The 18,320-nt window shown below is 36.2% G+C and overlaps 2 protein-coding genes across 4 annotated transcripts in view; one reads left to right on the top strand and one right to left on the bottom strand.

Moving 5' to 3' along the window:
* The window catches only part of LOC310723433 (uncharacterized protein), a gene marked incomplete at its 5' end in the record, with an annotated part of 59,993 nt that extends 54,712 nt beyond the window's left edge, over positions 1 to 5,281 (bottom strand). For both annotated transcript variants that reach the window (XM_083536476.1, XM_083536475.1), the window contains one exon: positions 5,085 to 5,281. In XM_083536476.1, the coding sequence (XP_083392602.1) occupies positions 5,085 to 5,281 (197 nt within the window). The remainder of the gene's footprint in view (positions 1 to 5,084) is intronic.
* epha3 (eph receptor A3) overlaps positions 5,083 to 18,320 on the top strand; it is a 71,860-nt gene continuing 58,622 nt past the window's right edge. The window contains exons 1-3 of one of the 2 annotated variants that reach the window (XM_083536404.1): positions 5,083 to 5,414; positions 11,831 to 11,895; positions 16,963 to 17,623. In XM_083536404.1, the coding sequence (XP_083392530.1) occupies positions 5,327 to 5,414; positions 11,831 to 11,895; positions 16,963 to 17,623 (814 nt within the window). In that variant the 5' untranslated portion in view covers positions 5,083 to 5,326. The remainder of the gene's footprint in view (positions 5,415 to 11,830; positions 11,896 to 16,962; positions 17,624 to 18,320) is intronic. The other variant, XM_083536405.1, reaches the window with a different exon arrangement.

Genomic DNA, 18,320 nt, shown 5'->3' on the forward strand with positions numbered 1-18,320 from the left:
TTTGAATTTTGATGCAAATTCAGTAGTGACATTGTAATAATTTGAGGCAGTATGCCTGTGAAGTTTTCATCTGTCTATGTTTCACATATAAAAGAGAAAATAATACAAGGTGACACACTATAACTGTTTATTGTGCTGTATTTTTGCTGGCTGTGGGAAGAGTAGACACCCTCTAACGGTTGATGACGAGGGAGATGTAAGCTACTGTGGTAATGAAGATAAATAATGGTAATCTCCTCCCTGTTGAAAAGCATAGTCTTTGAGTGGCCAGATTTTCTAGATTTCCCAAAATATATCTCATGATGTCCACCAGTGCATCCCATTGTACACAGTGTTGTAATGAACAATAAGCAAAGTCTTTTTTTTCTTTTTTTAACAGCAAAGAATGTTCTAATAAACTGAAATTTCCAGAATGTGTCAGATTGTCCTTTGCTAGATGATTGACTTGTGGTGGGGGAGTTGTGCCTGGTCTGAGACGCCCATTATCTTTAAGAAACTCCGGCACAGCACAGCACAGTCATAGGAATGACAAGACAGCTGTAATTACGTTGTATCCAGTTAATTACCCCCTAAAATCCACAGTTTTAGCAAAGGTCCCCTTGAATCTGCAGATGCTGCTCTGTTGTAATTAATTCTGCCTTATAGGTTTTCAAGGGCTCCTCTTCCCTTGGCCTCTGATTGAGCCAAGTATACCCAGCTATATTTAGAAAAAACTCTGTGGCTTTACAGGAGGACACAGAAAAAAGCAAACGTGCTGAGCTTTACTGTCAGCAGTGCAACTTTTGGGTGTCTCCCGAGTTTAAATGGTGTTTCAGAGCAGTACTGCACTCGCCCATGAGTCATGCTTAATAAATGCAAAAGCTGTCAACCAGACAGCCTGTAATCATGGAGCTTGTCTGTCAGCATCCTATTATTAGTTGATAAGATTACTTTCAACTGAGCACAATGACTGCCTACTTGACAAATCGCTTTGGTCGATTAAGTCTAAGGGTAGTAGTATCTGACACTACTAAAGTGTGTGTGTGTGTGTGTGTGTGTGTGTGTGTGTGTGTGTGTGTGTGTGTGTGTGTGTGTTTGTGTGTTTGTGCGTGTTTGAAATCCCCTGCATATTTATGTGTTTGTATGTCTGCTTGTATATATTCTGTGTTTATAGAGCATTATTAGACATAGGTCTCTGCAGACTGCAACACCAATCTGGTGTCTCTTAAAGTACTTTGTGGCAGAGATGTGGGTCTAATTATAGGTCCAATTATTACATTCAGCTGTAAATGTAGTTTTACACAGTTAATTGCTTCAGAGGGTCTCTGTTTTTTTAACAGTTGACCTGCAAAGTAAGTTAGTATAAGGATATTACATGTGAAATAATACATATTACCCAAACAAAAGTCATTTCAATTTACTTCTCCTTCTAAAAACTATGCATTATATACACATAAGAGTTGGAATACAGCTCAATAAATGCAATCAAATTGATTGTAATCATAGTGATGTTGTAATGTGTATTTGAAGCCCAGAAGACTGGTTAGTATCTGGTTTTCCTCCCTAGGCATTTTTGGCCAGTTTCATTGCATTGTATTCTAGTAATTCAGTCAGCTATAATTAAGGGCTGTGATTAATGAATTGGTAAGGGGTAATTCTCTGATTCTGACCAGAAGTCACCCTGGCAGGTCACTTGAATGATGCAAGGCTTTTATAATAATTGTATAGGTATAGCTGATTAATCACAGACACCCACATAATAATAAGGGATATACACACTGTAAGTTGGATTTTAGGGTCAATGCAGATTTGGTAGCACAACTTTGGAGGAAAGAGTTGCAGTTGTATGTTGTTCTCTTATATGCGAAGGGCATTTCACTCTATGACTGGCCAAACTGTTTTGGGATTCTTTCTAAAGGCACTTTAAATCTTTTAAGATTTTGTTTACAAACTATTAATTTAAATTCTGCCATGTTGTAAGGTGCTAGCTTCATAAATATTACCTAATAGCCTAAATATTCTATTTTACTATGATATATGTAAATATTAAATTATTAAATCAGTAAAATCTGTTGGAAGTGTAATAGACTCAGGCAAGAATTAATTTCAGGATGTATTTCAAGGGTGGGGAAATAATCTGTGTTTTCAAGAAAAATGTCATGATCTAAAATTTGTGTACTTTTTCATATTAATATATAAACCGAGGAAAAAAGAAACAATACATGAGCAAAAACGCAAAAAAAACCCCACCATTCTCACAGTTACCATGACTTTATTATTTACTATATATTAATTACTCATATATTAATAAAAAAATTATTTATAAAAGAATTAAGATAGTAGTTAGTTTTGTAAAACTATAATATAGTCCACAAGAAAGCAATATGTGAACAATTAACCAATGCTTTCACAATAATAAAGAAAATACATGCATCATTATTTTTCAATCCAGCCAATAATAAGTGTTTATTTAGGAGTCAAATATATGTAGCCAGTTATAATGGCAATTTATAAAAATCTTTTTAAAATTACATTCTAACTCATTCTGTTATTCAAACACATCACACATATTGAAACATGTCAAAATTGTAGCATATGCTAATAAAATCTGTTAAAGACTAAATTGGAGTTGTGAATAGCTGTGAGAGCACTGTATTATAATCTGTTGTATGTTAGGATTTAGATCAGAATTAGGTGTCCTGGAAAGAAAATATTCAAGTGACAAAAAATGTATATCATAGCCTGTAATATAAATTCAGTTAACCTATCTAATTTACAATGATGTAGTGCATAAGTAATTACGATAATTAACAGAAAGAGATAACAAGAGAGAAATACTTAACTATTACTGTTTTAATAGCCACTCATATATGTGATTCACTTCTCTGTTAATGTATACACTTCATAATATTTTCTGCTGCACTACAGATTAATATTAGTAATACTTTATCATTATGATAATATTAGTAATGTATTCATTATATTATATATTGTGTATCTTATTGCAACTAAGTTTATACATGCAGATCATACATACAGTTCACACCTAGCAGTGTAGTTTAAGTATTTATTTTTAAGTAGATGGTCTTTATTATACGGAAGTAATAATTCACCAAATGGAATAATGGATCAGCTGAATACTGAGATCCATGGCTAATAAAGAGATGGTTGTGGCTTATGGAATAATTTACACTAGAATAACTGCAGTGCAACTGCTATGCTGGCTGATGAGACAGAGGTGCCATTCCAAACTCCGATTGGCATACTGCAAGAGCAGATGGTGGAGGGATGGCATCCAAACAAGTCTGGCACTGCAAGCATAACGTAGCACTACAAATATGTGAAGCCACAAAAGGACAAGATGGAAAAGAGGTTTTCCTAAAACAGTTACAGCACCATGTCTTAATGTTGCTATAATAAAAAGTTTGGGGCCAAAAGTACTTAAAAATCAAAGCAACCCTTCTGCAAGGGAATGGATGATTGTTAGAAATGAATTGCAATCGTATGGGTGGTTATTATTCAGGGATTGAATTATGTAAACATATCTGATTTTTGCACCATTTGGTGGAGTCTTGAATATAATGTGATCAACATAAGTAAAACCATTCACTGCTCACATGCTGTAATAAGAGCCACACATGACAGTCTGATGAAATTTATGCCTCTGCACGAAACCTCAATGGCATCAGGAGTAACCAAATGTTGTTTTCCTTCTTTTAACTGCCATTATTGATGATTTGCCTCCTTGTTTAACTTTTCTTCACTAAATCATGCGCCAGTCATGTTTACTTGCTGAACAGATTGTTGTATTTGGGCTCATGCTCCATGACTCTAGTACTTTTGGATAAGGAATGTGATGTGAAATAACACTGGCTGATTTTGGGCTCGTTGTGTGGGAATGTCCCCTCTGGCTGCCTGGGCTTAGACCCAGGTTTGTCGATAAAATACATGCTCCAAATCTTGCTGCCCAAACTCGTCATTCAACCACTGGATTCCAACCAGATTTTCCTGCTGGCAGCCCTTAAAAATCATTATTACAAATAATTGAGATCATCACTGTTCTGGATGTAGTGACCAAAAATACATATTGAAAAGTATTTTTTTTCCCCTAAGACAATAAATTAATATCCTTTTGCCAAAGACTATAGAACGACCAATTAGGTGAATAAAAAGTAAACGTAGCACTGTGCAGAGCCCACATGAAAACAACCAGATTTATATAATTACAAATAAAATTCTAATCCTTCTGAATGTATGTAAATTCTGGGTCAACTTTTAACTTTGTAAGTAAGTTTTACTGATTCGACAATAAAGGCTTTTACAGAAATCTACTTACTAATGAAAAGAAACAAACCTATTTATGTATTCTGTGTGACACAGGACGTTTCAGTAAAATATGTACGTATATATTTTAATATTTTAAGTGATACATTTTTATATGCATAACATTTATTCCAAACAGAAATCCTTGAAACAGATTTTATAATGTAGTATAATGCATTGTTTACATTTCCTTTTACTTTGGCAGCATTTAGAATACATTAACCAGAGTGAATTACATAAGTGCTTTGTAGTCTTTTATTAAAAACATATACACATGCTAGTTCAACAAGGTCAGAGCCTTAGAATTCCTTCGAGCTAAAGAGAACAGATATAGAATAGTCTTTATTTGAAGATAGTTAGTCGCGCGTTGTTATTTATTAGAACAAACGAACAGTTTCACAATTGTACTGTAAAAACGCATCAAGTCGAAACTACCCAATGAACATGCAAACATAGCTGTTATTTTGGATTTATGCACAACCTTTCTCTTCCAGGTTTAATTTACATTAGATTATACCCTATGTTTTTTTATTTGTTTTGAATTATACACATATGACATTGTTGCATGTGTCTCTTGAACGTGTTAAGTCTTATTTGGAATATAGAGTATAAATCCTATTCATTCAGAAACAGTGAATGGTGTAGTCTATCCCCTCACGTGGAGTGTGCGAGGTGGCTTCTCATAAAAATAAAAATAAAAAGCTTAAATATTAAAATGGTAGTGTATGCAGCGCTACTGAAATGCAATCTTTTCTTCCTAATTGCGTCACTCTGGTGTTTACCTGCGTGAAGGTGCTAGGTGTAAGAACAGCGTGGGGTGGTTGGTGTAGGGACCCAGCGGAAGTGCGCAGGGTGCGTGAGCGCGCGCGCGCGCAGACTCCTCCTTGTCTCCGGTGTCAAACTTGACATCAGCGCTCGCGCCGAGAATGGTAACGGGCTCGGCGGCGGCGTCGGAACAGCTCACTCTCGTCGTTGGCATGTTTCATGGAGTTATGTACCTTTCTTTGCCTGCTCAACTGTCGTCATGGGTTGCACGCGCTTCCTAACCCTCCTGCTCCTGCTCTTCATGCTCGTGTCCTGCGCCGAATCCATCGTTTATCCGTCCAACGAAGGTAAGCAGGCGCGTGGAATGCGTGGCGCGAGGTGGAACAAGAGAGCACACTCTCCGCTCGCGCCTCACGCACTCCGCAGTGCTGTCCGCGGCGTTTCAAAGTTTTTCTTTCCAGCTTTCAGGTCGCGCAGACTCATAAAATTTGACAGCCTCGTTGCATAAAACACGCGTATAAATCCGCAATAGGCATTCTGCTGGGTAACTTACTGTCCTTGAAGCGGTTTATCAGTGAAGCTGTATCCTCGGCGAGTTTTGCTTTATTTGTCCTACTCAGTACTGAACCCGGGTCACCCGTATCCCATTGATCAACTTCGGACACTCCTGAAGAGAGACACCATTCATATTCATGGTTTATTAAGGCTTATTAAGCGCTTGGTTAATTGTATCACCTTCACTGAACTTTGTGTTGTTTTTTATGCAGCTTGGAATCATTTAGTTATACGGGAACAGACATCATGCATTAATCTGTAGTTTTTACATGCATGCACTGGGCGACATGTCCCGCGAGTTGCTCGATCAAAAGTCTTTCAAGGCCTTTATTGACCTACTGTTATAAGGCTATCACTATATTATACTTATCGCATTTCAGATGTGTTTAGTAACAAGTTGGACATGTTTTAACGTCCTTATATTCTTTCAAACTACTAAATGCATGGAAGTCTATGCAATGTTTTCTTTTCGTTTTTTTTTTTCATTTGATGACGTTCTGTTTAATATTTGCGCGATTGTTCGGGATCAGGGCCCGATGTCGAGCTTTTCTTTTTAACTTAAACAGTAATTTAACTCACTCTTGCCGCATCAGACTTAAACGGATAGATTTGCTTGCTGTAAAAAAAAACCAATAAGTGATTACTTTGAAAATTGATAATTAAGTGTAAAATGAGTTGTGGGTAAATTATCCAGAGTTAAAGGTCAAACGCTGATTTTGCGATCTTGAGTCGCGGCCGGTTTGCTGTAAATGCGTCAATCTCACTGCAGATTGGATTCCTGATGAAATACATGATTTAGAGAGTTGCAATCGTAACAACCATATTAACTAGATTTTTCAATAAAATACAGGTTTATGTACATTTTGCATTATTCACTTATCATTCATTCATCTTAGATGATCGTCTTTAAGTAGGCTGCAGTGAAGAGAGCAAACCGAAACTATTATAAAGAAATCAAAAGACAAATGTAGTCACGTGTTACTGTAAAATACATTTATTTTCTGGTAGTTATTTCCATTACCCCAAAAGTTTTAGAATAAGTTTTATATGTTGTAGGGAATCTAGAAGGAGTTTATTCCGGCGGATGAAGCTGTGTGTGTGTGTGTGTGTGTGTGTGAGAGAGAGAGAAAGAGAGAGAGAGAGAGAGAGAGAGAGAGAGAGAGAGAGACACCAAAATAAGCAAATTTCTATAACTTGTAAGTTTTTCCTCATGGGTACAAATGCAAATGAACTTTGTTTTAATGTTTACTTGCAAACCTCCAAAGTTTGATATATTTTTTTTTCAATTAGAGAAAAATGTAAACCACCACAATCAAATACAAAATATATTTAAACACAATAATATGCGTGGTGGTTTACTAATAATATTGAGTAAGAATATTATTTGAGAATATTTAGAATTATATTGAAGTTTAATCAGCCTTTACAACTCCTCTCTCTCTCTCTCTCTCTCTCTCTCTCTCTCTCTCTCTCTCTCTCTCTCTGTTTTAATCACATAGCAGTCACGCAAATATTAAAGTTTTTTCTGCGTTTGGTTGTTAGATCAGGTTCAAGGTGTGCTAATGGGATAAAGGCGCTTTAGGTGCAGGTTTCTCACCAGTGAGTGTCAGTATAGAGCTGTTCGCTCTGCGCTACACCTTCACATGGTTTAGAGAAAAGTGGCCGTCTCACGGCTTTCACACTTTTAATTGGGCCTAAAGTTTGCCGTGAAAATATAGAATTAGTGTAGCGCCATGTTGTTGTTTTTAAATAGCTTTTATGCCAAGCTGTAAAAATCTCCCACAGTACATTTGTTTTTTTTTTTTGCCTTTACTTGTTACCTTTGTAGCGCTAGGCCTAGTTTAGGATGACCCATATTATAAACCTCCTAGTATTGTGATTTAGATTACAGCAATACAATTTGTAAATACTTTTTCTTTTTCTTAACAGTAAATAAGAAACTTTTCTTTTGTGCTTGTTGCTTCTGGATTAAGCTTCTTTTTGCATCTTTGTTCATAAGAACTGTATAACAATATAAAATAATAATAGTTATTATAATAATAATATTTCAAACTTGCAGCCGGTGGGTTAGAAGAGCGGTTTTAGGTTTCAACTCTTATCAATCTGACAAATTAAAAAAACTGACTATATGGCGATGACTTTTTCATTATATCTGTGGTTGCTTTGTATGAGTATGAGTATAGTGTGCACGATTGCCACATTTTTCTCTTTTGCTTAAAAGAAATCCCCATTAAGACACAGTATATAAAGTGAAAAAGATGTGTGAACCCCGGTCTACGCAAACTCATTATTCAGATTATAACAGATTATAACAGATTATTCCAATTACCAATCATCAACACGAAGGGTTTTCATAATGAGCTAACAGATTAAAAGTGGCATCAAAGCATTTACCAGGGTTTGATAGACGGTACAGGCCGAGCCGAAACATGGATTGCGGTGGTTCCTATCAAATCAGATATCTGGGGTTTCAGGCCCTCTCTACACAAGCTACAACTTTTTATTATAGCAGTCAAAAATTATTTAATCAAAAACCATAGTGACATTATTGTTCTTTAAAATGCCTTATTAACATTAATTTAGTTATAGTAAGATATAATAGCGATATGAATTGTAATTACATACCTCTTAAAATTAAACATTAGAAAAAATTATTGGGGTAGAATTACCTTTTTTTTTTACATTTTACAAATAAATATATATATATATATATATATATATATATATATATATATATATATATATATATATATATATATATATATATATATATATATATAATTTTTTTTTGAGCACAGTTAATAAAAAATAAAAAAGTAAATAAAAAAATTAAATATAAAAAAATATATAGGTATTTTTTTCTATAATTAATTCCAGTATAACTTTTAGGTCTCATTCCATATTGCAATTTTTCTACAATAAACAGAAAGAGCTAAATGTGTGGAAATGTATTGCTGCCTTTTCTTTGCTCTGGGCAGACTGCCTAGTTAAACATACTTTTGTTTTAAAGAAGCAAATTAATTTTGGTGCCATTTAGCAGACCCTGTGAAGTCAGGATTGGGCAATTTAGACAAACCTGTGGGACTTTTATTTCTTATGCGGCGTAAGGTTAGATAGTTCAGTGTAAGTTGGATTGCCTGTCTAAAACAATATTCCTCTTCAATGACTGTGATTCGGAGAGAAGCATCGCATTTCAATGTTTTCGAAAATTCTTGGAAGCTCTCTAATTCTAGACTTTTATGCTGTAATCAATTTTTTTAAATAATACATCACACAAATGTTCTCGGTTTTAGTGTTTACAGAACCAGTTGTTTCCATCATGATGCCGTCTCTATTATAGCAGAGGAAGCGAAACTTTGGCAGGTTCGGAGGAGCATTTTGTGCTCACTGAAAGCGGTGTTTTTTGAGTGATAGTACCATTCGAAAGTAGCGAAAATCTGCTTACAGATGTGCTCATGGTAAAAAATAGTGCATTTGGGGTTAGGAGTGTACGCGGGCTGCCAGCATTGTCCGGGCAGAAACTGCTTGGTGCTCACAGGAAGATGATTGAGGGAAAAACCTGTACAGAGGCTGAAACAGAGGACACATGCAGACAGATCTAAATAATTCATACTTTGCACTTTAATACTTCACTACATCGCTGTAGGTTGTGCAGATTTATTGTCTTTTTTATTTAATGGTTATTTAATATTTTGGAAAATACTGTTTTAATTAAATGACTTGTGGCCTTTTTTTATTTAAAAATAATGCATTTCTAAATTTATTTATTTATTGTAATTACTTATGATTTTTTTCCATCTCCGTTTTGTTTTCTTTCAGCCTGAGAAACTGAGTAAAACATTTATATACTGAACAGCATATTTTACACGTATTCCAGCTTTTATAGGCACCATAAACACAGTGACAGCACACATGTATTTGTTTATTTTTTTTTTGAGAGGCCTTTGGTTTTCACTAATCAGGAGAGGGGAACTTCTGTCTTACATTCCTCTTTAAAAAAATCTTTTAAATTAATCCTCAATTTCTCAATTCACACGCACACACACACACACACACACACACACACACACACACACACACACACACACACACACACACACACGTGTATAATCAGTTTTTAATAAAGCCAAGCCTCAGCATGCCTCATCCCCCTTGGACTGCACTTCTGAGGTGTTGCACAACCCGATTCTCATCTTAATTCAATAACAGATTTAATTAGTAACACAAGAAAGGTGAAGGTTATTTGAATGATGGAAAAAGCCGCATGGTTGTCTGATCAAACTCCATCTCATTATAAACACTTTTTGTTTTGGGATTTTTGTCTCAGTGGTAATATACAGCTGTGCTTACTGTACAGTACAGGCTTGCCCTTGATACTGTAAACATTTGACAAATAGGATATTGCATGCAGTCGTAGGCTGTCATATGATAGATTAGAGAATGAAAGAAGCCTTTATGTTTTCTTCCTCCTTGCTGCTGATGTGTTCAATAAATGTGCAATGTGCTGATGAAAACAATAGTTACTGGTGCAGGGATGATTTATCAGGACAGTGGATGCTCGCGCGCAGCCTGTGGTTGTGATCCTAGATTACTGTCTCTGTTATGTATTGATTGCATCTGTTTTGTTTGTCGATGTTTATTCCTATGGACAAGCAGTGGATATGCTATTAATAAGCTGGTGTTGCAGTATTGAGCTGAGAGTGTATACACGATGTTCCCCCATTTCTTGGTGCTGGGAGGGTGGTGTCTTTGGCTGCGATTTCCTGCTCCTGCAGCTGAAGAATTTGCTTCACCAATATAGCCATCTAATTTTCTGTTCTCAAATTCCCCTGGTCGGCTCAATTTGAGACGTTGGCGCGGCTCATTGAGAAAGTTAAATTGGAACCAATGGAGCTGGATGTCAGCTGCCATTACCGGACACAAGCAGATATCTTCATTACAGTTAATAGGAAATTGTCTGCTGTATTAGAACAGCCAGCTGTTTTAGTAGGTGTGGTCCCATGTACAGAATACTGTGCTGGATTTGAACAATATAATACATCTTTCTCTCCATGTACACTGCATGCCACAAAGTATTTATACGAATCACGCTCCTATTTTATGTGGATCCAGTATTTGTTGCATTTGAAAGTATGTTATAATCTCTGTCAGGTCTTTATATGATAAAACAGATTTAATTACGAACATTTTTACTACTTAATTGCAATTGACATTTTTAGTTTTATCTACCATTTGTTTGTGATAAACGTTTACTGGACAGTGCATCAGAGAGGGTGAGTCATTCGCTTCCTGCTAAACATCTCACATGGCTGCTTTAGTGTGCATTTATTGCACATTGAAGGCAGTCTTTGTTCTTTTTGTTCTGTTCATTCAAGCTGAGAAGAACACAAGGCCGAAAGATGTTAAAAGCTTGTCAGGAGTGGAGTAGGACAACGTCTTTGTATACACTCACCTCTTCTGTTATTTAATGCACTACAAACTGAATAGTGTATTATCGTTCTTATGTTTATAGACAGCAACTCTATATTTCTATAGTCTTATATTTACACCCCTCTTTTATATTAATAAAAATGAAATAGAACAAGAAATAGATTTCATCAAGGAATGGCTTAAGTCCTTGCATTAAGATTGCTCACTTATTCCATTGTGAGCAATAATACATTATTGTTGTTCCATAAATAAATTAAGGATGACAAATGCAAAAACATATTCTAGTTATATAGTGTACTCTACTTATTACAAGCTATTTAATACAACTTTTACTTCATCTTATATTCTTTTTTGGATATTGGATTTCATTCATACAATGCTTGCCAGATGTGTTCAACTAAAAGATCGATAGAAAAACTGTGTAGTAGACAAAGAATCAATGCAGTAGATATGGATACAGGAGACACTGTCGCCAATCGACAGCCTCTTCCTGTCAGCAAGGCATGGATTAAAATCAAACTGTCCGAATGGTGTGGGTATTTGCCTGTTTCCCCAGTGGCTGCACCCACCACAGTCATTTGGATGATGATCTCGATCAACTGAGAGAAGAAGCTTGCAATGTTTGTTTAATTTGATCATTTCATGAGAGTAGTGCAGCTGAATAAATACTCTTTTGGTCAGAATGTACATGCCTCTCAGGGGACTTGTGCAGGGGTAATAGGGGCTAATGAGGGATATTCACTCATTTTTTCCTCTCATTCTTTCTCATTTTCTGCAGTTAACCTGTTGGATTCCAAAGCAAGCCAAGGGGAGCTGGGATGGATATCATATCCACCACATGGGGTATGTATGTCCATGTTAACCTTAAATGTGCAGGATAACAGAATTGATGTATAGAAGGGTTATTCAACATATAAACTTTTTTTGTATTACAAATATAATTCAGTAGAAGTTTGTTAAAATAAGAGACTTAAAAACAATGCTGTGGTATTTGAAATAGATAAATAATTTCTATCTTCAAAACCCAAAGTGGCCATTTACAGCTGTGTTTATTTATCATACTGTGAATTGGCCCCAGGGGCTACTTAATCCAAACATTATTAAACTTTATTAAGTGTTAAAATGACTTCTTGGCACTTGCTGAAGGTAATCCAGTCATTTTCTTCATGTAGCTGCCAAATCTGGTTTCCACTTGCTCTTTTTATAGTTGGCACTGTAAAATATAGGGTACACCATCCTTTTACTGTAGATTGTTGACTTAAAGGGGATACATTTCATTTCAGCATAATGTATCTTGTATGTAAACAGCTTATTTACTAAAAGTATAGTTCCACATATGTATTACTAAATGTACAACTAACAAACCTGGGTGGTGGTGGTGGTGGTGGTGGTGGGGAGGGGGTATTAAGACAAAGATTATTAAGACAAATAGAGAATGGTAAACCCAAAGGAGTGTGTGGTAATATTCATGGGTAAACAGACATATGCTGGTTTATCAGCAAACACGATAGCTAAGATTTGTCAAGGAGTTAACTAAACAGTCTAAGGTCAAACTAGAGAAACATGCATATCATGAGAAAGGCTTATAAAATAATAGAATTTGAGTCTCCAGGAGACGTTGGAGATTGTAAACAGGTGTCCATTATTTTAAGTCTGTTGATTGGATAGGTGACATGGAGTTTGTCATCTGACATGAAGTTTGGCAGAGGATCTTGGGTATCGTAATTAGTTATAATTGTAGGTACAGGTAATATAATGACACAATTAATCTTTCCTACAATCATAAAGTGAATGTGGTATCATTTATTTAGCTCTTTATTTGTCATCACTGGTGAAGGAGAATGTAGCAGATCAAGGCCTTGAAATACATTTTCTATAATAACTGATGACTTTTACGTAGTTTTGATTGATAAGCATTTTGCCCTAAGAGCCATGCCCTCAAAAATGATTGCACGTAATGTACCGGCACAGCACTGACACTGATGGATGGGCTCCACACCTTCTGCCGGTGTAAGCACAAATCGGACCGGTTAAAGCAAATTGGGAGCTAAACCCATCAGAATCTCCCCACGTGGCCGCCTGCCCCAATAAGGACAGTAAATATAAATCGGCTCAGCGTGGTTGGCTTTTAAACGTGGGGCTCTGTTTATTATGGCTCCTCTGTATTGCATCAGACCTCAGTCTGGGATTCATTACTTGCGGCAGGAGGATTACTTCGCCTTTGCTCCATGATTACCCAGAGTGCCTGGCTTGTAGCTCAGTGCTGAATTAGGGATCATCTATGCTGTTGAGGGAAAAGATGTAGGGTGTGATTATGAACTGTAGATTAGGGATTTGATAATGCCTCAACACTGCAGATCAGGCATCCTAATTTTGGACTTCCTAAATCTGGAAGAAAAAGAGTGAAACATCCAATTTAACATCTCACTGGCACAACTTTATCACTGCTTTTAAAATGTAACTTCATTTGGTTGAATACAAAAGGGACATTTTGTAAAAAAAAAAAAAGCCAAAGTTTTGAACTGCACAGACAGGCAATATTCAGAAGCCCAAATAAATTTGGATAGATTGAGTATTTTTTGGCTATGTGGAAAATCAAATGTTTTGGTAAAAGAACCAAACCTCAAACTTTAAACAAATAACTGCAAATTAGATTCTACTTTGCTATAAAACCAAAAGAGCTTTCTGTATCTTGCAAAAATAGTATCCATTTAATAGAAATGTGAAGTAATGAGTAACTCTGTAAACTCCTGAAAACCAAAAACCTGGCCATTACAGAATGTCTGGTTCACTACAGGCTAATGTATTGTGGGCAATATTTACTAGCACAAACTAGGCTCTATTTCACATATTCCTATTCCCTTTGTAATACTGAGCCTTATTTAGCCAAAACCAATGTTTATGACTCCAAAAAAGACAATTGTATCAAAATAAGGGCCAAAAAATGTTAGAGCTTCAGTATGTTTTGGACTCTGAAAGAAAATCCTAAATGTGCTCCCAGCTGTATGAAGTGCGAAGAAAAGCTGCAATATAAACTGGGATTAGCACATCATATGGCTTCGGTGTGGTAAATGGGCAGTGCACAATGTGTTATGGTTCCACAGTCATAAAATAGCGATGAAAAGTCATTGACTGATAGGTTACAGTTGTCCTGATGGCCTAGTGTAGGAAACTTTAGCTGGGGAAACATTTGCAGTCACTTCTGCTGTTTCTAGCCTTGGTGTGGGAATGATGTAGACTAAACTGAAATTCTAAAATTAAGGTAGGATAAAATTGCAAGCAGTTTTTCCTGCAAAACGAAAAGAAAAAACACTCATACACTAAAATCATATATAAATTTATGTAGTTTTTGTTTTATTTACATATAGCAGAAGGTGAATATGAGAGTTCATCCGATGTATCTATGTCATACTGTAAACCATAGGTGATATCTCTTGGTACAGCTATATTTTTCCTATATAACACCAAATTTTCATGGTCTTCAATGTTCTCTGCCTGACTCAATTATGTCTTGTATGTGAATAAAAAAAAGGAATACCAAAAGATACCAAAAGGACATAGTCTTAGACTTTTAAAATTTAACTAATGCAATTTCACTGCAGTACAAGAAAGAAGCCGTTTATTTATTTTTATTTTTTTTGCAATTTTATTACATGTCTGTAAAACATAATTGATATTTCAATATGTCTCTAGTGCCAGAGCATCTATTAGTTAAAAGTATTTACAAGTTGGTCTGTCTTCACAGTGAGTGTACACAGAGGGGGAGTTGTCCACAATTCTGCCACATGTACCAACTGCTGATTTTCGTGTTTCCTTGTTGCTTTTCTCGCTGCAAGGGGATTATTGATGTAAAGTGATATTTGGAAAAAAAAACCTTCTGTCAATTTTAGTCTGCCTGTTGAGTGTTAAGTTGCAAAACAGAGAGATAATGTCTCCCTTGTAGCTTAAAGAGATCCTACATAGTATAAAGTTGTATATTAGAGGTTATCACTTTCTGAAAACTGTTACCTGTTAAAAGAAATGGCCAGACAGATGTATGTCTGTGTAGCTTAGCATGGTGGTTTAATAAAGGGTGCTACAGGATGGTTGGTTCATGCCATGATGATGTCAGAAATGACAGCAGACCGTTCCTGTAATATGCCATTTTCAAATGTGTGACATATGCATCATATATGATATTTCATTTACTTTGGCACCCATGGTCTAGACATAGTCCTTCACTGAAATATGATAATGTAATGCAGTCCAGGCACCTGGATTCAATTTGGGGCATCAACTACGCTAGTGAACACAAGCTGGCAATTCAAAAAATACCTTGTGGAATGAAAGTAACTTTGACAAATCACCACTTGAACTTTCCAGTGATGTATTTGACTTTGCAGCACTATTCCACTTTGTCTGCTACGAAATGTATAAACACAGTTTTTATTCAACTGTGGTCATAACGCTCCTTTAGGATCCAAAGTTTTTAAAGGAAACTGCCCATGTACCATACAGGCTAGTGTAGGTGGGTAGTTGTAGCTGCTCTAGCCCATAGCCCAGAGTGACATAGTTTATTCAGAGAATCAGTGTCACATTTTGTAAATTAAAAGGTGTGTGTATAATGTGTAGATGTAAATCACAAAAAATACAAGCCAAAAAAAAAAAAAAAAACGAGCCATGAATCTGAGTTAACTATTAAAAGTCACTAACTGATATAGGTTCCATTCTTTAAAAGGTGCGAGAAAAGTAACAGATGGCACAGCTGTTCATTAAAAAGGCTGTGACCTTAGACAAACTATATAATATGGACTATAGAAGACAAAGCATTTTTTGGAAGAAAAAACAGTACACTTGTAGGCAGATTACTCAAACTGGACTTTATGCTAATTCTGCAATATTTAAGATAAAATGTTTTTTAATTAAAGACACATTTTTTATGCTTTTACATCGGGTTGTGACATATGTTCCCTAAAACGTTGTATTTATTTATTTATTTATTTATTTATTTATTTATTTATTTATTTATTTATTTATTTATTAATTACTAATTATGATAAACTACTACTGTGGCCTTCATAACTAATAGTGATGAAGCAAATGTGGAAATTAAACTGTCTTAATGTGCCTTCCTGGGTGTTTCATTATCCACTGCCACAGGAGAAACATTAATAGGCAATTGAGTCTGAGGGCACGCTTGTCCAGCTTGCTAATGAACAGTTCAAGGCCATTAAAGACCCACTTGATCCTATCAAGGGCTTTTAAAAACTGCAGTTTGATGGGAGGCCAGACAGATTTTTGTTTTTGTAACAGAAAAAACAGAAAAAATTTTCTCTGTCCATACTAGGGGTGTGCATCAAGACTAGAAGTGTACTTTGTAGGAGTGAGTGTTTTTGCTGTTCTGTGGATGGCAGCAGGAAGTCAGTTATGTGGAAGCTTATGAAGACCATAGTAATAAGTGTATTAGACACAACAAAATGCAAGTGAATGTGTTTACTGTGGTTAGTCATTCATCCTTGGTAAATGCTCTATCTTTATAATTTCATAGGAAAATGTTGTACATTTAACATTCCATGTCACAAGCACACTTCTAGAATAAACATTTTATGACTAGTGTTTGTCTTGTCTTGTAGGCCATATTATTCTGGATAGAGTTTTAATCTGAACACAATATACCATATAATAAAACACTTGACAAATGATGATCAAATGAGTCAGATTCACAGTCCTATTACATCAGAGACTGGAGTGACCAATTCATTATGTATATTTTAATGAAATAAAAGTTAAATAATTTATTTAATCTTACTGTGCAATGCATGTACTTTTTATTTGTGTCAGCAGTGTGAAAATACCAGAACTTAATATTAGAGTGAACCTCTGTCCTATTCTACACTCATAACCATACCTATTCCCTTGTGCATTTCCCAGTGGGAAGAGATCAGCGGTGTGGATGAGCACTACACACCAATTCGGACCTTCCAGGTGTGCAATGTGATGGAGTACAGCCAGAACAACTGGCTCAGAACCAACTGGATCCCTCGTAGTTCTGCTCAGAAGATCTATGTGGAACTCAAGTTCACCCTGAGAGACTGCAACAGCATCCCATTGGTGCTGGGAACCTGCAAAGAAACTTTCAACTTGCACTACCTCGAGACAGACGAGGACCAGGGCAGTAAGTTTCGTGAGCACCAGTTCTCGAAAATAGACACCATTGCTGCCGATGAGAGCTTCACTCAGATGGACCTGGGTGATCGCATTCTTAAACTCAATACAGAAGTGCGAGAAGTAGGCCCAGTCACAAAGAAGGGTTTTTACCTGGCTTTCCAGGATGTGGGGGCTTGCGTGGCCCTGGTGTCAGTAAGGGTGTACTTTAAGAAATGCCCTTTCACAGTACGGAACCTGGCCATGTTTCCTGACACAGTGCCCATGGACACTCAATCATTAGTGGAGGTGAGGGGCTCCTGCGTTAACAACTCAAAGGAAGAGGACCCTCCCAAAATGTACTGTAGCACTGAAGGAGAATGGCTGGTACCCATTGGAAAATGTTTGTGTAACATTGGTTATGAGGACCGGGGAGTCACCTGCCAAGGTATAGTCTCTCATTCCTTTTCATTTTCTATTTGCAGAGCCTTTCATTTCACGGCCCATTTTGTTTCTTTCATCAGCATAATGTACCAGCACCACTACTATACACAAGCACTCTAAATGATTTGCAGAACCTATTGTTGTAGTTTCATTCACTTGTTTGTTTAAACCATTTATTCGTTGTCTGCTGAGAACGTAAGTGTTTTTAAATGTGTAAATTTTTTTTTACTACTTTACAATGCAAAAATAGTTTTTTCTCACAAAGATACAGACCCACCTTTGATCTGTAAGTCATAGTGGCTGTTTGTTGGGACTGAGGGGTTCTCTGTCTAATGGTAGAGAGAATGATCTGTGGTGTAGGTGTCCACAAAGAGCAGCTTGAAGCAGTTAAGATTGCAAAATACTCTATGGTGTCACCTCATCAGGAGACAGAATAGATGTCTGTTTGGCATCCAAGACTTTGTGGTGGAAGGTGCATGTGTGTGTGTTTGTGTGTGTGTGTGTGTGTGTGTGTGTGTGTGTGTGTGTGTGTGTGTGTGTGTGTGTGTTTGTGGGTTCTTAGAGGATCCTATGAGTTATTCTGCCTGCCTGGTGATGATAGTTTTATAAATGTAATATAGATAATATAAAAGAAAATTATTTATATTTCTTAAGTTAAAAGCATTATTATAGACGTTTTTTTCACAATTCAGATTGTTAAA

The sequence above is a fragment of the Silurus aristotelis genome (assembly GCF_946808225.1).
Source record: "Silurus aristotelis genome assembly, chromosome: 3".
Lineage (NCBI taxonomy): Eukaryota > Metazoa > Chordata > Actinopteri > Siluriformes > Siluridae > Silurus > Silurus aristotelis.